At 42.3% G+C, this 25,660-nt stretch overlaps 1 protein-coding gene across 6 annotated transcripts in view; it reads right to left on the reverse strand.

The window, feature by feature from the left end:
• Window positions 1-5,985: 5,985 nt before the first annotated feature.
• The window catches only part of BCO1 (beta-carotene oxygenase 1), a 62,215-nt gene continuing 42,540 nt past the window's right edge, over window positions 5,986-25,660 (reverse strand). For 3 of the 6 annotated variants that reach the window (XM_074314530.1, XM_074314529.1, XM_019711138.2), the window contains 4 exons: window positions 24,352-24,457; window positions 20,971-21,065; window positions 19,591-19,702; window positions 16,889-17,664 (listed from right to left, as the gene is read on the reverse strand). In XM_074314530.1, the coding sequence (XP_074170631.1) occupies window positions 17,474-17,664; window positions 19,591-19,702; window positions 20,971-21,065; window positions 24,352-24,457 (504 nt within the window). In that variant the 3' untranslated portion in view covers window positions 16,889-17,473. Of the gene's footprint in view, window positions 12,273-16,888; window positions 17,665-19,590; window positions 19,703-20,970; window positions 21,066-24,351; window positions 24,458-25,660 lie in introns of those variants that run through there. The other 3 variants (XR_012490121.1, XR_002135803.2, XM_019711148.2) reach the window with 3 other exon arrangements.

Here is a 25,660-nt window from a genome sequence, read left to right on the forward strand (position 1 = left end):
AGTTGAGTAATGGAGCAGTGGAGGCAGGATGTCACACAGTACAGGCAGGTGGGATTACACGGAGCTGAAGGACACACACCCTGTCCCAAGTGGGAGGCTGCTCTTCAGCTGATTGCTCCATGGGCTACGAGCCCAATGGTGCCAAATCCAATGACTTTTCAAGAGATCTGAAAATTCAGATTCACATGTTGAACATCCCAGTTTTTCAACATTAGCCACTAATTCGATTTGGGAAATAATGACGCAGCATATGTCTGCAGACAGGATCCAGCTTTAATTCATTTCCCATCAATCAGAAACCCATCTTGGTTTACTGAGGAGGGAGTAAACAATCAAAAGGACACTAGGCTCAGTAAAAATGGTTGAGTTGAGCTCAGGTGCCCCAAGAAGATTCACTGTGGTGATATAGGGAAGCAAGAGGGCCTGACTGTGGGAGGAATGATTTGGGGGGCAGAACCTACCCTTCCATCTGCTGTTGGAACCACTCCTGATTGGGCTATGGACTGTTTTGTAGCCTTTCTTGATATTGCTCAAACCGAGCCGCACTTGACATTGTTTATGGCCATCAGAACGGTGTATTTGGTGTTACTGTCTCCCTACATTCCATAGATGTAAGACATCAGCTGTTGTGAAACGTGTAATCTAAGAGACGCGATATTGTCCCAGCAGTTTCTGTCTCTGGTGACTGTAACTGTCCCCTTCTGATTTAGAGGCTAAACAGAGAGAGGACTTGGTTTTTTATTTTGTTTTGTTTTGTTCTGTTTGTTTTTGTTCTGAAGACTACAAAGGATGTTGACAAGATATTAACAGTAATTCATTCAACAGATATTAAGCACCTGCTATAGGGTACATGTTGCAGATACAGTGATGGTAAAAATACAGTTACCTCAGTGGTATCATTGTAGAGTTTTTTTTCTCTCTCTGCTTTTCTGGTCCTGTATCATTTTTACAGTTAGAAAAAAATTAAGAAAGCAATTTCCACTTGCAAAAGCAAAACAAAAAATATATTTGCTTTGAAAAATGATCCATCAAAGAAGTATCATCTTAGGTTTGGGGTTGTATTTTTTAATAAATGTCAGAAGGTGGAATAAGAGTCCAGTAAAAGAACTAATACAAAGGAAAAAATTAATAGTTTGAAAGCTCTTTGGAAATCTTAATATCCGATGGATTCATTTTATTGAAGAGAAAACTGAAGATGAGCGAACAACTCTGTCAAGGTCATACATGTGACCTTGTTGGGTGGAACAGACAGGCCCAGAGCTTCTGCCTTCCAGCCCTATAAGCTTTTCCATTATGCCAAGTTGTTGACTCTTCGTAAACGTTAATTTGGTTGAGACAGTCTCTTCTGATTCATTTTAAGGCGGTCTTCAACTATTTTATTGGCTAAATCTGTCATTTGTCCAAATCTATATATAGCTCCTTTCTTTCGGACAATTTAAGCTCTTCCAAATTGCTGAGTCAGAGAACATCTCAGTATTTATAACTCTTGAGAGTTGCTTCTATATATTTATACAATATTCAGAGAAGTGTCGCAGAAACACGTGAACTAATTAAGCTGTAATGAAGGTAGAGACTGCTGTCCAAATCCATGCTGTACTCCCTAGCACTCAGTACAGTACCTGACAGGCACTCAATAAATATTTGCTGAATGAATAACTGTTAATGGGTCGGGAGAACTGAGCGTTTTCTATCCACAGGGATTAGTTCAGATGTTGTTTTTCATAATTCCCCACCAAACTCCAAGCTGGCATATAGCTAACAGCCTACTTCAGCTGAATATCTAATAGATACCTGCGACATAACATGTCAGAAATAAACTTCTGATTTTACCCCTTAAACCTAATAACTCCCCCAAATAAATGGCAGCATTTTCATTTACCCAAACTTAGGGACATTCTTGACCTCTCTCTGTCTCTCACACCCTCCATCCAATTCACCAGCAAACCTGGCTCTTCCTGTAGACTGTCTCCTGAATCCAGCCTCAACTCACAACCTCCACTGGTTCTACCCTGGTCCAGCCACCAATTAACTCCATCTGGACTCCTGTAATAGCCTCCTAGCTGCTCTCCCTGCTTCTCCTCTTGCCGCCTGATGAGTTCTTTCTCCCCATAAGTTAATCAGATCAAGTCACTTCCCAGCGCAAAACCCTCCAAAGGCTTCCCATCAATCTTAGGGGAAAAAACAATCCCAAGTCCTTACCATGCCTTACAAAGTCCTGGGTGATCTGGCCTTGTACTTCCTCTGTGACCTCTTTTCCTAGCACACTCCTCTCCCTCAGTGTGCACAAACCAAACCAACCTTTTTGCTCTTCCGTGAACTTGTCTCTCAGATGCCCACCTCAGGGCCTTTGCACTGGCTGATTTCTCAGCCTGGAAGTCTCTTTCCTCATGTTCTCATAGCTTGCTCTTTCCTTCTACTTAGATCACAGCTCAAATGTCAACTTCTCAGAAAGACTTGTACTTATCCTCCTGTATAATACCTCCCTTTAACCCGCTTCATTTTTCTTCACTGTATTTAATCACTACCTAAAATTATACATGTTTATTTGTGTATTGTGCGTCTCTTCTGACTGTCATATAGGGTTCATGAGGTCTGGCAAGGACTTTCTATTTTATTTATTATCACTGTATCCCCAGTCTCTAAAACAATGCATGGAATATATTATGTGCTCAATAGATAATATACTTACAGAGAGGGAGGGAGGGAAGCAGGGAAGGGAAGAAGAAAGAACAAATCTTCCTGGACCTTTTTATCCCTTGCTGTCTAACTTGACATTGCCAACTTGGAGGAAGATGAATTATCAAGAGTGATTCAAACAACCTGAAATGAAACTTCCAAACCTGACATGGTCATCATATAACAGCTCTGGACATAGGTTGCCCCAGTAACTTTTCTTTTTATCCTCTCCATCCTTTCTTTTTTAAAATTAATGCATTCTGTTATTAGTTTCAGGTGTACAAAACAACATATTGATCAGACATTTACACACCTCACAAACTGATAACCTAACAAGTCCACTACCCACCTGACACTGTACATAGCTATTACAATACCATTGACTATATTCCCTATTCTGTACTTTATATCCCATGACTATATACTTTTTAAAATTACAGTTGACATTCAATATTATTTTATATTAGTTTCAGGTATACAGCATAGTGGTTAGACATTTATATAATTTATGAAGTAATCCCCCTGATAAATCTAATACCCATCTGACACTATACATAGTTTTTACCGTATTAATGATTATATTCCCCATACTGTATTCACATCCCCGTGACTCTTGTAACTATCAATTTGCACTTCCTAATCCCTTCACCTTTCTCATCCATCCTCCACCCCCTCCCATCTAGCAACCATCAGTTTTTCCTCTGTATCTATGAGTCTATTTATGCTTTGTTCATTCCCTTATTCTGTTCTTTTGATTCCAAACATAAGTGAGATCATATGGTATTTGTCTTGCTCAGTTTGACTTATTTCACTTAGCATAATATTTTCTAGGTCCATCTATGTTGTTGCAAATGGTAAGATTTCATTCTTTTTTTATGGCAGAGTACTACTCCATTGTATAAATAAATGTACCACAATTTCTTTATCTAGTTCTCTGTTGATGGGCATTTCAGTTGTTTCCATATCTTGACTATTGTGAATAATGCGGCAGCAGACATAGGGGTACATAAATCTTTTTGAATTAGTGTTTTGGATTTCTTTGGATAAATACCCTGGAGTGGAATTGCTGGGTCATAAGGTAGTTCTGTTTTTAATTTTTTGAGGAACCTTCATACTGTTTTCCATAGTGCCTGCACCAATCTGCAATCCCACCAACAGTGCACGAGGGTTCCCTTTTACCCACATCCTCGCCAACACTTCTTGTTTGTTGGTTTATTAGTGATAGCCATCCTGACAGATGGGAGGTGATGTCTCATTGTGGTTTTTATTTGCATTTCCCTAATAGCTAGTGCAGTTGAGCATTTTTTTCTTATGTCTATTGGCCATCTGTATGTCATTGGAGAAATGTCTGTTCAGATCCTCTGCCCATTTTTAAATTAGATTGTTTGTTTTTTTGGTGTTGAGTTGTATGAGTTGCTGTGTGTGTGTGTGTGTGTGTGTACACACACATATATATACAAATATATATGTATATGTGTATATATATATAAATTTTGAATATTAACCCCAATAACTTCTTTCAAACAAGTACAGTGCAAGAAACTTTTTCTTCTTCAAGAAAAGTACTACTTTGCACTTGTACCCTGTAAATTTATTTTGCATATTGTGTGTTGTTTATATACCCGAAAGCATGTAAAACATACTGAATTTTTGTCCTCCCCCTCGAATTCCAGCCAATACACTGCTGGGTGTACAATGAGCTGGTTTATTCTACAGAATTTATATTGTGCAAGTAATTTGCCTGCTCCTCAGACCTGTCTAAATGTCTGTGAAGTCATCTGAATTTCTTTAATTCATTGGATTTCCTCACTGCCTTCCCCGGGTCTCTTTCCTCTATCCTCGGAGACTCCAGTTAAGTTACTCCACTTCTTGAGTTTCTCCCTCTGTAAAACTGGGATAATCATAGTAACTTCTAGAGAGTGGTTGTGAGGATTAAATGAGTTGGTACTAGCGAAGCACTGACAACAAGGTCTGGCATATGATAGGTGCCCAATAAAGAGCAGGTGCTGTTATGTTTATTACTGCTATTATCACCACCGTCGTCACCCTGGTTTTAATGGCATCCTTGCCCAGCTCAGGACTTACTAGCTCCTAGTTGACTTTCAAGTTGAAAGCTAGTCTCTTCCCCTCTAGTCAGGGCCCCACCAACTACCTCATCTCCAGGTCTGGGTTGCTAATCTCACTTCTCGTTTCTCACATTTCAATTTACTACTCCAGCTCTTTGAACATCCCATTTTGCTCCTTTTTTTCCCATTCTCCACCATTTAATTTTATTTTTTTAATATTGAAATTCATCTGATATTTTCTGAAATAGGTGAGACCTCTTTAGCTAGCCAGTTTCGAAACTAATTAACACTTTAATACATTATCTTTTAAAAAACGTCCTATTGAGGTATAACACACAGTCAAGTGTGCAGCTCCATGAGTTGGTCCATGTGGATACCCCTGTGAAAGCACCAGGTGGTCCATGGATCAAGATAAAGAGCATTTGCAGTAACTGAGAAGTATCCTCAGGTCCATTTCCAGTCAACACCTCCCAAAGGAAACCACTGTTCTGACTTCTGTTGCTATGGATTGTATTTTCCAGTTCTTGAACATTTGCATTTAGCTTTTTTCACTCAATACAATGTCTTTGAAATTCTTCCATTTTGTTGCTTGTAGCAATAGCTGGTTCTTATTACTCTGACCATACCTTTGTGTGAATGTGCCACAATTTATTTATGCATGTTCTGTTGATGGATGTTTGGATTGTTGCCAGTTTGGGGCTATTATAATACAGCTGTTATAAACATTCTTAAACAGGTGTTTGGGTGGATATGTGCGTTATTTTCTCTTGTGGATGTGTCTAAGTTCAGTTACTGAGTCATAGGGTGAGTATGTGTTCAGCTTTAGCAGATACTGCCAAACAGTTTTCCAAAGTGGTTGTACCAAATTATACTCCCACCGGTCAGGTATGAGCGTTCCAGTTGCTCTACATCCTCCAGTAATTGGTGGTGTCAGTCTTTTGATTACCCACTCTGGTGGGTGTGTAGTGGTATCTTGTTGTTTTTATTTTAATTTACCTTATCTTCTTGTTTAATTTAATGAATAATGATGGTGAGCACCTTTTTATATCCTTTTTGACCACTTGGATAACTTTTAAGTGCTGTTCTAGTTTTGCATCATTTTTGAAAATTGAATTTCAAATTGATTTTTAGGAGTTCTTTATTATTATACATGGAAACACAGATTTCTTAATCTGTGGCTTGCCTTTTCACTCTCTAAATGGTGTCTTTGATGAACAGACATTCTTAATTTTAATGAAGTTCGATTTATCAATCTCCTCTTTTATGGCTAGTGCTTTTCATGTTCTGTTTGGAAATCTTTACAGTCATGATGATATTCTCCTCTGCTTTCTTCTAGAAGGCTTTTTGTTTCTTTCACATTTAGGTCTCTGATCCACCTCAAATACATGCATTTTTTTAAAAACCCAGCTCAAAATTCAATTATTCAGAGAGTTATTCATTCATTCATTTATTCATGCTTTTAATCACTCATTCATTTAACAGAATTTTTAAACACCTACCATATATCAGGCACTTGTGGAAGAACAAAAGCAATTAGAATCAACATTTAAGGAACTTCTAGGCTAGTAGGGGAAATGGTGAGACTTGCACATAAACAATATCTAGAAAGTAGTAATTTAGTTGGAAAACATATGGCCGAATTATTCAAATATATCACCCAGAGTCATTTCCTCTTTGAACATAGGCAGATAGATTACATTCCCTACGTGCCAGTCGTCCTGTCTGTCTCATCCTTCATTGGTCCCCAGTTTGCTCCAGGTAAAAGTCCAAATCCCTGATCCTGGCACATGAGGGTGTCCCACCATCCGGCCCCCTCCTGCTTCCCTACCCTCATCTTCTAGACCCCCCATCTTCCATCCCACACCCTCTGCATAGACCATCTGAATTCCTGAACAGGATAAGCTGTGCATCCTGCCAGCTCTTTGTATCGGCTTTCCCTCTGCCTGGTTTCCTTCTCCCTTGACTTTGATGCTGAAAAATCTGCCCGCTGCTGCAGCATCACCTCTGTGCGGCCTCTCCTGGTTTCTTTCTATCTCACTGTTTGTGCCTTGAAATCTTCTGGAGCCAGACTGTTAGGTTCGAACCCTACTTTCCAGCTCTGTGATCCTCAGCATATTCCTCATTGGGGAATTGTGGTTTTGTGCAGAATAAATGAGATTATCTGGGTATAATTTAGCATAGTGTTTGGCACATAGTAAGGGCTCAGTAAATGTTCACTTAAAATACTCAAAAAAACAGTCACAACTGTCATACTAATGACATTTATCTGTTAACATTGGTCTTTTCGCTAGACTGGAAATCAGAGATCACTTCCTTAATTTTTCTGCGATTGTCACTGCTACTAGTACCCATCTGTGGAGTTCTTATTCAGTGCAGTTCCCTGGGAAGGGAACTTTATGTCCATCACCTAACGAATCTTTATAGCAACCTACAAGACAAGTATTAGGCTCGCCATACTATGGTTTAAAAAACCAAGACACAGAGAGGTGAAACCCTGTCCCATGTTCCCCAGCTGATCTGTGGAGAGGCCAGGATTTTGACTCTCGACTTTATTGCAAAGTTTGTGAGCCATTCATCACATCTCCCTGCCTGGCAGCTACACAAGTGAGCTCGATAAATATTTGATGAATAGAACTGAATCTAATAAACACAGAACCTACGCAAGTTGGGTAGAAAAGAACGTGGGTTTACCTGCGCTGCTAAAATTCTGAACGTGACCCCGAAAGGCCAAGCAATCAGAGACTGAGACCCTCTGGCAAAGTAGATAGCATCTAGAGCAGGTGCTTTCCACTTTTCCATCTTGGGAAACGGCAGTTTCAACATCGATAATTTGTACTTTGCGACTTCAAGGTGTGCTCTTTAATTGACACAATGCTACCTTTCCAGAGGAACAGGTTGTCACTTTTCACAAAATTTGCCCTATTTAATGAAACTTTGTTGTTTAATTACCTACCATGTCCTCTATTGCTATATTACAGTCCCAAGATTTTACAGTGCTGTGCCAAGATTCTTAGGAAGATCGTTTTCAAGCAGATTCTGGAAGCTTGACTCCTCTAGCTCAATTATCAATGTCTTGAGAGCTGGGACCACATCATATCCATCTGTGTCTCCCAGGGCACCTTACGTGGGTAGGCAGGAATTCAGTAAGTATTTGCAAAATTCATGATCTGTGTACTTGTTTCCTGCTGGGTACTGGGCTAGGCCTTGGGAGGGAGAAGGAAAGAATCAGATTCAGATCTTGCCCTCTAGGAGCTTCTAGTCCAACCCAGGAGATAAGGCTCAAACATGAACCACAAACATCTGACATGGGAAATGGGGTGTGTGGTGAGGATTGCAGCAGAGGGCTGCACTGGAGTATACCCCCTTCCCAAAGCTTCACTTGTGCTTCAGGGTTGCTGGGAAGTTCCTTGATATTAAAACAAGCATGGGCATAACACGGAGTACACCGTAACAGGCGCATGATTTTAAGGTCAAACTTTTCAAGGTGCTGTATTTGGTAGACCCATCCCCCTGCCTTCCTCCTGGGCCAAATGACTCCCTCTCCTCTGTCCCTAAGAGAGTTTTGGTGGGTGGTCCTGAGGAGTATTACCGTTGGCATCAGACGGAACTAGGTTTTCAATCAGGCTCTGCTCCCTCACATTCCCGCGGTGTGATTGTGAGCAAGTGGCCTGAGCTCTCTGAACCTCAGTTCATGATTTTTATGAGGATTAGGGTTGAATATAAAGCTTTTGTCATGCACATATTGACTTTTATGCATGTTGTGAGGAAATAAATGTTCATGGGAGGATGAGTAGATGTATGGACAAAGAGGATGGATGAATAAGTGGGTGGATGGGGGGGATGGATGGACAGATGGATGGATGGATGGATGGAGTAGGGAACAAGCCAGTCTGTTGCCACATAGCAAAAAAAGGCACATATTCCCTTTGTCATTAATACTTTGCAATTCTATAGCATTTGGTACCCTTGAAGCACTTTCATATTCACACAAAAATCAAAGAAAGTAGAGCCATCCCAATTCTACCTATGAGAAAAATTGAAGCCTCGGGTAACGCCCAGAGTCTTGCAAAAACTGAGATTGATCAACTTGAGATTTGAAACAGCACCTGGCTCAGCCTCTTTAACATAATGACTTAGGGACTTGTTAAGGGGGTAGGGATGGGGAGACGAGGCTGTGCCTTTCAAATGACTGCCTTTCCTTTCCAAGCTGTGTACAGCCTGTTGATTTGAGCTGTACGTCATGAGTCACAGAATCACAGAATCCACTCAGCTACAGCAGGGCACAAGTTCTTCACTTTCTCTGTTGAGAAGCCGATATCTCCTTGAGAACATACATACACACAAAACTTCACATGCACTATGTGGAACCCCTGGGCACCCTGAAGCCCCTCCATCATGCCCCCTCGGGTGCTCAAGACCCCTGCGTAACAAAAATCCTGAGCCTGACCAACTGCAGAAACCACAGACTCATTACCTCTAGGGCAGACTAGTAAAAACAGTATAACCCAACATAGCAAACCGCAGCAATGTCGGCCAGGGACCGCATACCCTCCCAACGCTGCAATCATCTGAAGTCAGAAAAGTTTATCCTTCAATAAATATCCAAAGCCAAGCCATCCATTTCCCTCCCAGACTTTCACAAGTTTTGATGGAGATGAGAATTGAAGTCATCTATGTTTCAGAGATCCAAACTGCCAGAGTGTTAATGGAACAGGGTGGAGACTTGTGAACAGGATAAAACATAGGTTACCTAGAATCAAATGGCTTCACCACAGGCAGTGTGACTCCTTGTCATGAAAGCTGAGATCGGCCATGAAAGATAGAAAGATAAGGAATCAGACTCGTAAAAGGAAACTTGATGAGGCCATTCATACATGCATTCAGCAGTTGTGTATTGAGCAGCTGTTATGTGCCAGGCACTGTTTTAGACCCCTAGGATACATCTGAGACTAAAACAGAAAAATCCTTGTCCCAAATGTAATCCTTGAGCTTACACTCTAGTGAAGAAGATGGACAAACACCAGTAAATGTAATAAATAAGTAAATTGTATTGTATGCCAGAAGGCAAACAATGCTGGGGGGTGGGAGGTGGGGGAGAAAGGAAGTTACGCAGGATAAAGGGATTAGGAGCATGAGTGATGGAGGAAGCAAGTTGCAACATTAAAATAGGGTCAGGAAATCTGCACTGAAGGTAAGATTTGGGTGAGATATGAGCAAGACTTGAAGATGAGGAGACCACACGTTGCTATGGTAATTCCTGAAAGGGACGAGCCAAGACGATGCCGATAACAATACTAAGTGGCTAACATTCACTCAACAAATATTCCTCGTGTGCATTAAGAGCTGGGTGCTTCTGGTAGCTGAGTGATGGCCCCCAAAGATACCCAGGTCCTAATCTCTGGAACCTGTGAATGTCACCTCTATGGCAAAAGGGACTTTGCAGATGTTATAAAGGTAAGGAATTCGAGATAGGGAGATTATCCTGGATTATCCGGTGGCTCATACATGGACTCATAAGGGTCCGTGTAAGACGGAGGCAGAGGGAGATGTAAATACAGAAGGGAAGAAAGTGATGTGACGCTGGAAGCAGGGGAGAGAAGGGTGATGTGATGCGGGGCCATGGGCCAAGGAATGAGGAAGCTGAAAAAGGCGAGGAAACAAGACTCTCCCGAAGAGCCCCCAAACGGACACCCTTCTGACACCTTGAATTTATTCCTGTGAGAATCATTTTGGACTTCTGACCTCCAAAACTGTCAGACTAAATCTGTGCGGTTTTACACCCCCAGATTTGTGGTCATTTGTTACAGCAGCAATAGGAAACTCATACAGCGCAACTACAGACAAGGATGTGGTAATGAAACAAGGTGACGAGAATCCCTGCCATGGGGACGTCCTCTCCTTGATCGCTTGTTTGTGCCAGGCACTGGCCTGCGTCCTTGATACACAGTACCCCTTTTTCACATCAGTCCTAGGAGCCGTTGTTACATGAGGCCGTGTAAGTCAGAGACCCTGTTCGTTAAAGATCTGAGGGTCTTCTGGTCATGCCCGATTAGACTGGGTTTGTTGTACAATCACTGTTTTGGGTGGGCCAGGGATCTGCTCATGTCATCTCTGATGCCAACGGTCACCGGGGTGGACTGGACTGCTCTGGGTGCCTGGGAAGCCGAGCCCTTCTTCCTCTCTCACCACACCAGGCGTAAGGCTCTTCCCAAAGAGAGGAGGAGTCTCTTTCATTCAAGGGCATATGAGTAGCATCCTCTGCATGAACTGCCCACACGATCTTAGCCAACTTAGATGTGGTGATTACGTGGCAGGCACTTCTTCCAAAGGCTTTAAGAACATTATTTAATCCTCACCAGAGCCCTATGAGGTAGGTCTGGTATTACCCTCACTTCCCAGATGAGGAAACAGAGGCACAGGGAGGTTAAACAACTTGTCAAAAGTCATAAGACTAGTAAGGGTGGGGAACCAAGATTTAACTTCTTATCTGCTTTTAAGGCTCATTAATAAAGTAACTAAAATGTATTGAGCAACTACGATGTATCAGGCACCTTTCATTTAAGCTTCCTAGCAACTCTTTGAATGAGGGACAAGTACTATCTTTATTTTATAGATGATGAAACTGAGGCACAAAGAGGATCAAAAGCTGGGCCAGGCAGTGATCCTGCCGGTCCTGTTCTCACCGACTGGGCTGTCCTTCTATTAAGTACCTGCTTTAAACCAGGTGCTGTACGAAGCCCCTAGGATGAAGAAGTGAGTAAGAGTAAGGCAATTAAACTAGTAGAGAAGACGTTGGACTTTGGAGTCGCAGGAACCATCTGTGTGATCTTGGGCAAGTTACTTAACTGTTCTGATACTCAGTTTTCTCATCCATAAAATGAGAATGGTACCAGGGTTGCTATAAGGATTACATGAGAACCAGGATGTGAAGTGCTTAAACAGTGTTTAGCGCAGCGTGAGTTGTCAATACACGTCAGCTGTTCTATTATTATTATAAGAAGAAGAAAGCTCAGTTCCTGGCCTTAAATAGAGAAGAATGCACAAATGATACAGACATTAATCTCAATGGTAATTTCCAGAACCCTGAACTAGGGTAAGGCCTCTTGTTTGCCCAACCCAAGTGGTAGACTGAAAGGAAATTCGGAACCCCGTCCATGCCTTTCACCTGTTCTGGAGACACCCACCAGCTTTCCCACTTCCTGAAATAGGGCAGGCTATCTAGCAACATCAGTCACTCTTGGCTCTTCTGGAATACAGTGGATGTACTTAAGGGAAGAAAATACTAAAAAATCCTACCTGGACGTATGACTCTGAATTGAGCCCTTATATGCTGGACTTCCCTGGAACGTCACCAGGACCCAGTGATGAAGATGGAGGAAGATTTTCTAAATCTTCAATGCAGGAGGAGCCATGGGACCCACCACTGACTGAGGATTCCATCTTGGTTTTCTGGCCTGTGAACCAAGGCCTTGCTGGAACCAGTAGAGAGCTGCCCCACAGTTGCTTCTTGCTGGTTGAAGGAAACATCTTCTAAGGAATTGAGAAAAAAGAGCTACTTTTTTTTTCCTGCCAGGAAGATTTATCAACCCTAAAAGGTGACTTTTATGCTAGGACAACTAGATATCCATATGTAAAAGAATGAAGTGGGACCTCTGTCTCACCCTATATACAAAAATTCATTCAAAATGGATGATAGACTTTAATGTAAGTGCTAAAACTACAAAATTCATAGAAGAAAACATAGGAGTAAATCTTTGGGATTAAGCAATGGTGTCTTAGATTTACACCAAAAGCAGAAGAGATAAAAGAAAAATTAGATAAATTGGACTTCATCAAAATTTAAAAACATTTGTACTTCAACAGCACCATCAAGAAAGTGAAAAGACTACCCACAAAATAGGTGAAAATCTTGCAAATTACATATTTGATAAGGGACTTAAATCCACAACATAAAAAGAACTCTCACAACTCTACAACAGAAAGATAAATACATACCCCAGTTTAAAAATGGCAAAGAATTTGAGTAGCTATTCCCCCCCAAAAAAGGTACACAAGTGGCCAATAAGTACATGGTAAGATGTTCAATATTATTATTAGGAAAATGCAAATCAAAACACAGTGAGGTACCACTTCATTTTATCTAGGATGACCAAAAAAACCAGCAGACAATAACAAATTAGGGAGGATGTAGACATACATTGCTAGTGGAATTGTAAAATGGTGCAGCCAATTTGAAAACCAGTTTGGGAGTTCCTCAAAATGTTAAACATATAGTTGTCATATGACACAGCAATTTCACTCCTAGGAATATACTCAAGAGAAATGATAACGTGTCCACATAAAAACATACATGAATGTTCACAGCAGCATTTTTCATTATAGCCCAAAAGAGGAAACAACCCAAATCTATCCAGTGATGAATGAATAAACAAAATGTGGTCTATTCATACAATGGAATGTCATTTAGCCACTAAAGGAATGACATACTGATTTATGCAACAACATAGATGAAACTTGAACACATTATACTAAGTGAAAGAAACCAGTCACAGAAAAACCCCATGTTGTATGATTCCATTTATATGAAATGTCCAGAATAGGCAAATCCATAGCGACAGAAAGTGGATTTTTTATTGGCTAGAACTGGTGGGGGAGGGGTGCAGAATAAGGGATGACTTAATGGGTACAGGGTTCCTTTTGGGGGGTGATGAAAATGTTCTAAAATTAGACAGTGGTAATAGTTGCACAATTTTGAATATGCTAAAAACCACTGAATTTAATACTTTAAATGAGTGGATTTTATGTAAATTAAATCTCAAAAAAAGTATTATTTTTTAAAAAAATGACTGTCAGTCTTTGAAGAAGCCATTGGAGACATCTTAAATCCATTTCTTTCTAGAGCACAGATAAATTGGGGGTCTGGTTGAACCTGGCTTTACTATGGCTTTACTATGGGGCTTTACTTTTACCCCACAATTCAGTTTTTCCAAGTTTACCATGTTGTCTCCTGGTTCCAGGCCCAGGTTCTGCCTCTTTCTTTATTGGGAAATTCACGCTACACCTGCTTTGTTCATTCAACCCACATCCCCCTCCAAATCCTCCTCCCGAGCAGCACCCTAATCCTACAAGGACCAGCACCTTGCCAGCTGCTCCCTCCAGCCATGCAGGCAGCTCCTGATGGTGTACCCCTCCAGGGAGCCTTTCCTGATCACCAGGAGAAAAGACTGGCTCATCCCCATGATGCTCCCACAGCCCTCTTTGCTTGCCTCATCCGAGAAAGTCCCTAGCTTCTTGGCTGGTGCTTGACCTTAAGGGACTGTTTCCTGCTACAGCCCAGCAGCTGGTACGCTCAGGCCTGTGTGCCTCTGCACCTGGCGTCTGAGTCTAAACGCCCAGAAGGAAGTTGGTGTTGAGACCACAGGTCTCCCCACTGTTGGATGATGAGGGAGCTGGTGATGACTTTTGCGTCTGCGTGTCCGGATTTGCCACGGGAAAGACTTCTCATTTAAAAACCACCCAAACAGTCTTAAAACAACTTAAGAAGCGATCAAAGGTGTTTGTATTTAACCTGGACCAGCAACTTTATTAGCCCTCCGTAACTTCGGTTGGGAGGAAACGAGCACGAACCATTATAATGCTGACGTAGCTCGAATGCACTTGCATTTTTTTTGTGAGTTGACTTGCTCAGGTATATAGATCCAGCTTATTTCTGAATGGGAATCAACTTAGAGAAATCCTTAAAGGAAAAATTTAGTGTGTTAGAAAATATTTGAGGGCTTACCGTGTACCCGACGCTTGCATCTTAGAGGACTTGTGAAAGATTGTGGCTTTATCAAAGCAATAAACACATGTGGAGTGATTTTTCCTGCAGAACTTCCTGGTCACGTATTCCACCCACATGGAGTGTAACGAGGAAGGCTTGAGGGTAAGATGAGCTGTCTCGTGGTGCCCTCAAGAAAGGCGCATGCGTCTTAACTCCTGTGGCATTTTGAGCTAATTACCCTGGCCTGCGTGTGAAATGCGATGGAATTGAAGACCAAGATAAATCGGATATCCTGGCATCCATTGACCTTTGGTGTTTTTGAAACTGCGAAAAAAAGATTTGGTGTGCCAAGTTTCCTCATCAGTCAGGTATTTCGCCTCTCATCTTAAACAAGGTAAACAAACCACAGACATATTTTTCTTCCCTGCAGAACTGCACCCTCTTTCATGATTAGGTCTGCGTACTGTTTGGCAATTGGAATTGAGTAGACTCGAGGTGGGGAAGCATTTTTTAATGCCACCCTCTTCTCAAATATTTAAAGTAGAACAATGAGTTGAGTGACTGCCACATTTGTCACAACTCTTTTCCATCCCTGCCACCTGAATGCAGACCTCAATCACGCTTTTCTTAGGCCACCATAGTTGACATTTCCTCCCAATGCATCCTGCAAAGGCTGGAGGTGCTGAGACCCCGAAGGAAATTCTGACGAAGGGTAGATGGGCTTCATTCTGCCATCTCCAGAATTTGGGTTTTGTTCAATGGGATCTATAAGCTGAGGGTGAAATGGAAATGCTGGTATAATAGAGGAGGTTTTGAGGAGCCAATAGGGGAAGAGACAGAGGAGAGACCAGGGATGGCAGGAGAGAGGAACCTTCGTGGGCATTTCGTGTGCTGTCATTGGGTTTCATGTATGAACTGTTTTCCTCATCTTCCCAAGAGATCTTCAGTAAAATATCCATTTATTGTTGGCACATTATCTAGTTGAATCTGTTTGTTGAGGAGATTCATTCATTCATCCAACAAATATTTATTGAAAGCCTACACCCACCAGGCAGTGTTCTAGGTGCTGAAGATAAATTAGTCAACAAAAATACACCCCACACGGAACAACTTGGATGAATCTCCAAGGAATTCTGCTGTGTGAAAGGAGCCAATCCCCAAAGGTTAACACTGTGTGATTCCATTTATATAACATTTTTGAAATGACAAAATTTTAGAAATGGTGGTTGCCAGGGGTTAGGGATGGGGGTGGTGGTGGGAGAGGGGTAGGTGTGGTGATGAAAAAGCAACACGAGACATCCTTGTGCTGACGTACTTATTCAGTATCTTGACTGTGGTGGGAGATCCAGGAACTCACACACATGACAAAATTGTATAGAACTACACACATACACACACACACACACACACACACACACACACACACAGAGTACAAGAAAAACCGGGGAAATCTGAATAAGGTCTGTGGATTGAATCAATGTCAATATCCTGACTATGATATTGTACTAAAATGTTAACCATTGTGGGAAACTATAGAATCCACGTGGGGTCTCTTGTATTATTTCTTAGCACTGCACATGAATCTACAATTATTCCAATAAAAATTTGAATTAAAAAGAAAACAACAACTCCCTGACCTGCTGGAGCCTACATTTGAGTGGAAGCTAAGCATGGCTTCAGGGTGGCTGCAGGGCAAAAGCCAAGACCATCTGCCCCTTCTGGGGTATATCATGTGCTGTCACCAGAGATTCCTTCTTGTCCTGAAGACAGAATCCTCGCTGCTGACTGAATGAAATCGAGACGCAGGAGGAGTCAGGTACAAGAATAAGGGTGCAATCCCAGCTCCCCAAACCCCATCACGTGGGTACCTGGGAATTATCCGGACTTTGTCTCTAAAGCCTGCACCAGGCACCCATTAGACTATAAAGGTGAGACTCAGATGTCCCTGGGCTCCCAGCACTGACAAAGCAGCCAGCTTGGCTTGCTCCCAGCTTCCTCCATCTCCGCCACCACGCTCCTTCCACCTCTGCCTCAAATGCCTGGTCTACCCTGGCAGCACATTCATCTTGGAGAACCTTCTTTCCTGTACAGACACGGGTGAAGCTTGCTGCTCGGGTTCTCAGCATCAGGCAAGAACTCATGCCGGCCCTGGTCTGGGACTCAATCCTGGATTCTAGCCCCTCGGCCATGGCCAGCCAGGTCAGTGTCCAGTCCCGTAACCCCCTCCTGTAAAAGGGGACTGATGCCCGCACCAGTCTGTTGAACCTTTGGTTGTAGAGGGAGCCACCTAGCTTGCTACCAACCATCTAGCTCTGCCACTCGGTTTTATTGTCTAAGAAGACAATAAAGAACTTCAGAGGAAAGAAGCCATGTAAAAATAAAATAAGGTCTGAACAGACTTTCAAGTTTTTATTATATTATGTCATGCCTTGCATGGAAGGACGACAAAGCGACATGCCTTCCTGGCCACATGATCTACTAACAGCGTGAATGAGAAAGCCAGAACTCTGAGATGCACAATCTAAGCCACTGGAAAGAAGGGAGAGAGGGAAGGGACTGAAGGGCGGAGAGGACGGAGCAATGGTAAGTATTTATCGGTCTCTTCTGTAATGTGCCAGTGGTTGCTCATTCTAAGAACAATGAATATGTGACTTAACACAATTTCTCATTCATGGTGATGGAAAGGGGCTTTCTTAGAAGTGCGAGAGCTGATCAATAAGTATTTGACTTTCAAACAAGGTTTTTATGGCCAAAATAAAATGAAAGAAAAGATACTGATAAACTCTATCTCCATACCTTGGTCTCAAAGCAAACACCAAAAGAATAAGCACGAAATGAAAGGAAACACCTCCACTCCACCCAGGCAGGGATGAAATCTTGGGTCCTGCGGGAGCCCAGCGGGGCTGTTTTCCCCAGGGCCTCGAGCCCGTCAGATGTGTGAGGGCACGTGACAGTCTGAAGCCTTCTCCTAGACTTCCTGGGAGGGGCCCTGCTTCCTCGAGTCCCAGTCTGCATCTGGGATGAATAACCCGTGGAGATCCAGGTGCATCTCTACATCAACATATGCGCGAGCCAGTTCTGTAAAACTTTTGGCATCCAGAATAAGCAGAAAAGGAGGCTTTTGGGGATCAGAAGTGACAATGGCTGATAAGATAAGTCCTTTGGGGAAACAAAAAGAGACATTTTGTAAAAGTGTAGCCTTGAGCCTCCTCCAGCAGGAAGGATAGGTTTCTTAGCTATGTCTCCCTGTCCTCTTTGAACATAAGTATTTAATCAAAACAGAAGGGAAGTGAATTTGATATTTTGTGTAGGCAGAAGGGTAAGGCCAGGGAACTAGGAATCAGCAAACCTGCTTCCAGCCCTGGCTGGGCCAGTCCCTTTACCTCTCTGAACCTCAGTCTCTTCATCTGTAGAGTGGGGATAATGTTCCCTACCTTCACAGGGTTGCTTGAGAGGATCTCTTACATGATGAGTCATAAAAAGCACTTTATAAATTATTGCACGTACTGCAGAATGGCTGTTTTCCTACTGTTTAGAGACTCTGATTATAAAGAATCCGTTTCGATGCAGCATTTAAGCTAACACATGTCAGTCGGTTAAACTCAGACTGGCTGCACTCAAATGACATTTGAATGAGCCCAGTTTACCTCCTGCACATGCAGCATGTTAGCAGCCTCAGCTTTCCCCTCTGTAAAATGGAAGCATTCTAAGCACTCACTCTCAAGGGATAGAAGGTTAAACGAAGTCATGCATTAAACTTCCAGCAAACATTCGTACTTCTTCTGAGGTCTCAGGTGGTTTCAGAGTGGTTAAGCATAAATTAAGTCAGATTGGCTTGGATTCAAATCCTACCTCTGTAGACACTGGGCGTGTGACCTTGGGCAAGTTACTTCACTCCCTGAGCCTCTCCTTTGGTGCAATGACAACAATGCTAGTCCCTGCCCATGGAGAGAATGTATGGGACACACTCGCGCAGCCCAGTGGAAGGCCAGCCTCAGCAGGAGGAAATATCCCACTTTGGAGATGACAGTGACACGGGGTCCATCACCTGGTGCCATGCCATGCATGCTCAGGAGATAGAAAACTGCTCCCTTCTCACCTGAGGGAAGCAGCTGGCAGGCTCAGTGGGGTAGCCCTACCCCTGGTTCTTGTTAACCTTCTTAGCACTCCCAGGGGTATAGGCAGGGCATTTCTGGGTCAAAGGCAGAATCAAGGAGGAAACCCAGAAAAGAGAGATGGGCCATAAATACACATTTTCAGGTGCTCCATGGAAAAGTTACACGCTCAGATGGTGAAGAACTCTGACCCAGCCATGCAAATGATTTTTCAAACCAAGATTCTCCACTCTGGGAGAGGGTAGTGTTCTCAGTGGAGAGGAAGCGGGCTTTCCTGTAGTGAACAATTTAATCCCCGTAAAGGGAGACCCGACCTTTGCTGCTAGGAGGTGACCTCTAAGTCCCGGGAATGCCTGATGAGTGTCCTTGTTTACCTGGGGTCAGCCAGACAACCTATCCTCACACAGTGATTTGGATGGGATCTTTGGGTCACACGCTGTCATCTATGACCTCCAGAGGGGCAAAAGACTAAAGGTCAACCATGGCTACATGACCAAGCCCCCTAACAGGCCCTGACACCGAGGCTCGGGTGAGCTTCCCTGGTTGACGATACTCCGTCGATATTGTTGGGAAAGGTGGTGTGGTCCATAACTCCCCCAGGAAAGGACAGCTGGAAGCACCACTCGGTGAACTCTCCTAGGTGTTGCCCTATGCACCTCTTCTCTTTCAACCTGTATCCTTTCACTGTGACAAACCATAACCACGAGTATAAGTTTTCAGTGTGTTCTGCGAGTCCTATCGAAACTGAGGCTGGTCTTGGGGACATTAACCTTGCAGTTGATGTCAGAGGTATGGGTAGTCTTGGGGAGTCCCTACCCTGTAGCTTTGGACTCAGACAGACCTGGGTTTCAAAGCAAGACTCCACCAGCTGTGTGGTGTGGGGAGAGTCCCTGCCCCCAAATGACATCTCTGTGTGAGGTGTGATCACAAGCAGAGTACAGTGGGCAGGCTCCCCTTCCCGGAGTCTTACCATCATCCTCATCTTTGGCACCTGGTTTGGGCACAAACAGGGGTTCCACTGGCCAGCAGTGCTCCTCGTTCCATGTTAAGGATGACTTGGTGAGAATGTCATATTTCAGTACCTGGACATCGAAATAGGAAAACAAAGAGGACTTGCTGCGAAGCATGCTTCCTCCCTGAGAACAGGAAGGCGTCAAGGCCCACAGGAGGCGGATTAAGCCCCTCCAGGGTAGACTCCAAAAAGACATCTACCGCGGGTCAGTGGAACAAAAGGAATGGAAGCAGAAGCGGCCTCCCTCTGACTTGAAGCAAACATCCCCACACAGCTCACACTACACACTGCATTCTTTTCAAAATAAAAATCTGAATTTATCTTGTATTTGGCCTTTTCTCACAATATGTATGTGTTAAATAAACAAACATTTAAAGTACATTCCACTTCCTTTGTTGTTTTAAAAGTACAAGTCCCTGGACTTCTCTCCGTCTCCAAGACGCCTGTTTCCCCCTGGGTGTGGGGTTAGTGGGCAGTGACTTGGGGTATGGGTATGTGTGTGTGGGAAACTTCTTACTTTGTACATTTCTTCACTGTTTGCATTTTTAAAAAAGATTTTCCATTTTATTGTTAAAAAATGAAGATATTAAGGAAAAGTGATGTCTGTATAGCACTTAACATAGTCCCTGGGAATATGGCAAGTGGTCCACAAATAGTTTTAAAACACAAAATGAACACCCCAAGTTTCAACTATACCCCCTCTGCTTGAGAGAGTGAGCTTCTTGAGAGAAAGGACTGGGATCCCCCGTTCACTTCCTTATCTTGGGTGCCTCCCACCTTGTAGCCCATACCCTGTTTCCCCGAAAATAAGATCTAGCTGGATAGTCAGCTCTAATGCGTCTTTTGGAGCAAAAATTAATATAAGACCCGGTATTATTTTACTATAAGACTAGGTCTTATATAGTATAATATAATATAATATAATATAATATAATATAATATAATATAATATAATATAATACTGGGTCTTATATTAATTTTTGCTCCAAAAGACGCATTAGAGCTGACTATCCGGCTTCGTCTTATTTTCGGGGAAACAGGGTAGTTGTTGCTCAATCAACGTGTATGGGATGAAGAAATCAATGGACAGACTCCAGCCGTTATCGCTTCCCCGAGCTTCAGCCCATTAGGTACGGCTCCCTCTCCTGCCTGGCTCATCATTGCGTCCAATGTATTTTGTCCCAAACTGACCTCACTCTCTGACCTACCACCTGCTGTCCCCAGGGAATCTCCCTCCTGCCCTTTTTCTGATCAAGGTCACCCAGTCTGAGCCTCTGAGACTTCAGCTCTGCAGACAGACGTGATGGTTCTAGGCCGTGATCACACAGGGATCAGTACCTTGGATGGGATGGGACTCCACTGAACTTGAGCAGCATAGATGTATCGATATCGCTTCCCGTTGTGAGCATAATTGATCCCAGGCAGCTCTATGCCTAGAGAGAAGGACACAGCCGATGAAGCCCCCACCACTGAGGGCTGGGAGCACCCACCCTTTCTTCTAGGCTGGGCATCTTTTGCACCAAAACAGCTCCCAGGCCAGGATCCCTGAACTTGATTCAGGCCCTGGATTGGATCAGGGTCGTTGGTGGTCATAGGGCAGGGGGAGGGAACCTCTGATAATTACCCCAGCACTATTAGAAGGTTTAGGAGCAAGGTAAGACAGGCGTAGGTTTTTGAGTATATAAGCATCTTAAATTATCCAAGATAGAAATCAAAAATAATTGCACGATTACAATCAGAGGCTACTGCAATTTTTTAAAGCTCTTTAAAAAAAAGGCCTCATGTGCATGCACGTGTGTGTGGGCGTGAAAAAGAAATTTCTGCATCTGTGGGAGGAGTGTCAATAAGGAATGGTTAAATAAACCTGGTGAATTCATATAACACCATGATGTAAAAATTAATATTTACAAAGAATTTTAATAACATGGGAAAGTTTCCATATCATAAGAATTAAGTGTAAAAGGATGATTACAGAATTATTTCCATTATGTTAAAAATGAAGAGAAAAAGTTTAAAACATGCTGGGGTGATAAGTTCCTTACAGTTGATATTTTATATTGTACATTCTAAGTTTTTCATTGTGTGAAATTTTTATTATACTTAGTATTTTTGTAATTCAAAAAAATTCTTAAAATTTTGTCCATGTAAGTGCATATATATTTATGTACGCCTGTTGTGTCAAATTTCTAAGTCTGAATATGAAAATGAAAGTGCCCCTCTTATGAAATATGCCAGGTAGTTGGAGCCAACTGCCAGTGAAAATATAGCGTCCAAGAACAGACGCAGGGATGGACCCATCATGAAGGCCTCCTGAGAAGGACCCAAGGCATAAATGGTAATCAGGCTCCTTAAGGAATGAAGGGGGGCGGTTTACTGAGAGGGGAAGATGTCTAATCTCACAGGTGAGTAATGGTGACCCTTCCAAGAGACAGGTCAAGATGAACGCGAGGAGAGACCACCCACACATTTAAATCAGAAATTGATGCCCACAGTTGGCCCCAAAGGCAGCCTGAGACTTTCCGTGATGTTCCTAGGCCCCTCAAACATGGTCTGGGACCCCACCCGTCCCCCACCTGTAAATGGTCATCCATAGGCACTTGGTTAAGGAGAGTGTGATTCATCCCAGCGAATTATGCAAGGCTATTAAAGCCACTTTCTTGAAGAATCTGCAGGATGTGGAAAAATTCTCAGGCTACGTTCATGAAGTGGAAGAAGCCATTTCAGAACATTCTAGATGGTATGGTACACGTTTGGTAAAAAGTATAAATGCAGAGGTTAAGGGTTTCGAGTCAGAGAAACCTAGGTGCAGATCCTGGCTTTGCTGCCTAACTTGGGCAAGTTAGCGAACTATTCTCAGCTTTGCTGTCCTCAGTTCTAAAACAAGAATACATGCCAGCAGCTGCTGGTTACAGTTCTAATAATGGACAGCTTTTGCTGGACTCTCACTAAAGACCAGGCCCTAAACTAGGCCCCTTATGTGTGAACTCATCTAATGTGAATAACAGGATGAAAGGAGAAGATGTCTCCGCAGCCCCTAGAAGAGGGCCTGGCATACTCGTGTGCCAAGCAATCCATACACAGTAGAAAAGATTGGATGGACATTTCCAAGGGTTGTCAGGGGTGGAGGGATTATGAGGGATTTGTCTATTGTCATGCTTTTCAGTATTGCCTAAGATTGCTACAATAAACAGGAGTTCTCTTCTCAGAAGCAAAAAGGCTATAATATTTTAAGCCTTCATCTGCTCACACGATGTGGTGAGTGAGAGGAAATGGAAGTTGATGCCTTAAGAATTAGGAACAAGATCTGTATTTTCACTGGTAAAGACTCCAAGAGGCTGGGGTGCCACAATGGTTACATGGGACGCTGTTTACAGAAATGGTTCTTAGTGGGCAAACCTGAGGTCATCCTAGGTGAGTCTCCAAGGATGCACACTTCTGGATGCCTGAACCTGGCATGGGGCAGCCGATGTGGGGAGCAAGGCTTTTAGGTTAGAGCCACGCCCTGCCACACTCGTAGTGTCCTGGGAAAGCCTGTTCATTCGCACTTAGATGTTAAGTTCAGACCCAGCTAAGCCAGACTTTTGTGACATGCTGGTGATAACACTGAGCACAGAAACATGGTCCCCGCCCCACAGGCTTATTATATTCTATATAATAAACCTTATTATATTCTATATTCTATATATATTATATATTATATTCTATATAATATATATATGTATTCTATATTATATTCTATATTAATATATATTCTATATTCTCTCTATATATTATATATATTATATTCTATATAATATATATATTATATACATTCTATATAAGGCTTATTATATTCTATATAATATTCTATATAATATAATAATTATCTATATAATGTATTCTAATAATCTATATAATATATTCTATTATCTATATATTCAATTATCTATATAATATATTCTAATAATCTATATAATTCTAATATATTCTATATAAGCCTTATTATATTCTATAGAATATATACTATATATTCTATATAATAAGGCTTATTATATTGTATATTATATTCTACCTAATATAGAATTATAGTCTATAGAAATCTAGGGCAGTAGTTCTCAATCAGGCCAATGGTGCCCACCACGGCAATGTCTGGACATGCATTTTGGTTGTTCCACTTCAGGGTTGGGGTACGACTGGCATCTGGTAGGTCGAGGCCAGGGATGCCACTCAACATCCTTTTATACGATGCCCAGGACGGCCCCACCACAAAGAATGACTGGCCCTAGGTATCCGCAGTGCCAGGTTAAGAAGCCCTCCTCCAGTGGCTGTGACTTCTATTTGAGGGTTCTACATTGTGTGTGCAGCCCAACTTTTCTGAGGCCCGGTTTTCCCTCTGTGAAATGGAGCTGTGAGCACCTATTCTGCAGGGTGCTGTGAATGGGTAGAGGTAGAAATCTGAATGTACGTCCATGTTCAGTACATCACAGCATTTGTAGAGAACAGACATGAAAGTCGTCGGACCCAACAACCACCCTCGTGCCTTCCTGGGGGTTGTTTGAAGACCTAGGAAAGACAATTGTCCCCAAATGCTTTTCACTGGGGCGTCCCAAGAGCTGCCTCTTTGTCTCTCACCCATGAGCAGCTCCTTTGCCTCGGAAGGAGGTATTACATGAAGAGGCCTGGGGGGTCTTCACGAAATGTTGCCCTTCCCTAAACCCAAGGAGAGAAGATGCATTTTACCTTCATAAAGCAACTCTGGCTGGCAGTAGACTTGGTCATCCTTTTCCTTCAGGGCTCTTGCTGTTGTAGATGCCAGTTTGATTAAATTGGAGCCCACTTCTGCGTTCTGAAAGAACCAGTTTCCCAAAAAAGGTGAAACCTTGTTATCCAGAGCAAACATTTGTTTTACTGTGTACATTTAAAAATAACCAAAAAAACACAAAAACGCTTTCGTGTACGTCATCCGTCTCTGGCCTCACACTAATCACAGGAAGCAGCTATTAAACTATTGGTATTCTCAGTTAAACATGAGGATCGGTGACTTGAAGTGATGCCCCCAAGACTGCATAACGGGTAGGTGATAGGACAGTAGCCCCTCAAATCATGGCTCTTTTTTCCTACTTTGGGCCACCTTATCCCTCACAGGTGAAATTATTGTACTCCTATGTTTTCACTTTTTAAATACTGGATGATTCATCTGTAAAAGGCTGCATCAGTCATTAAAAGGATGTTTGTAAAGAGTTCATAATAACATGGGAAATGCTCATGATAGAATACTGAGTGAAAAAAGCAGTAGAATAAATTGTATATGCAGTCTCAGTTTAACCAGGTTACAAAAAAAGAAAACTACATTGAAAAGAGCCTGGGAGAAATATATCAGATATTAAGATATAATATAAGTAGCAGTGGCACATACTGGGACTTTAATTTCTTCTTCTATGCTTATCTGTATCTTCAGTGTTTTATCCTATGAAAATATATTATATGACTGCTGAAAAGAGAAAAAAAAACATGCAATAAAAATTACTTGGGAGAAAAATATCTATCAAGGACATTCCTTGGTCTCAAGTTACAATCAAACTTTGCTCTGTTCAGTACCTTACTGTCATCATTGAAACCCAGGAGAGGGATTTAACACAATTGATTCAATATTTATTTAGCATCTACTAATCCCTGTTTCCCCACATACTAGCTACAAGACCTTGAACAAGTTACTTAGCATCTCTGAAGTTCAGTGTCTTCATCTATATAATGAGGTATAGTACATGCATCATATAAATAGTACATGCATCATATAAATAGTATATGCATCATATAAATTCAAATTATTATACAGATTCAATAAAATAATCCACTCAAATGATTTGCAAGAGGGCCTGGTTAGCAGGAAGTGCTAGAAAAATGTTAACTGTTGTTGATGATATCGTTGTTGTATTTACTACTACTAGTACTACTACCACTAGGGGTGAGTTGAAGTTAGGCACTGGAGGAGAATGAGAAACAAGACCACAAGTCCCTGCCTTCACAGTGTTTACAGGGGAGAATTATT

This window comes from Rhinolophus sinicus, linkage group LG11 (assembly GCF_036562045.2).
Source record: "Rhinolophus sinicus isolate RSC01 linkage group LG11, ASM3656204v1, whole genome shotgun sequence".
Lineage (NCBI taxonomy): Eukaryota > Metazoa > Chordata > Mammalia > Chiroptera > Rhinolophidae > Rhinolophus > Rhinolophus sinicus.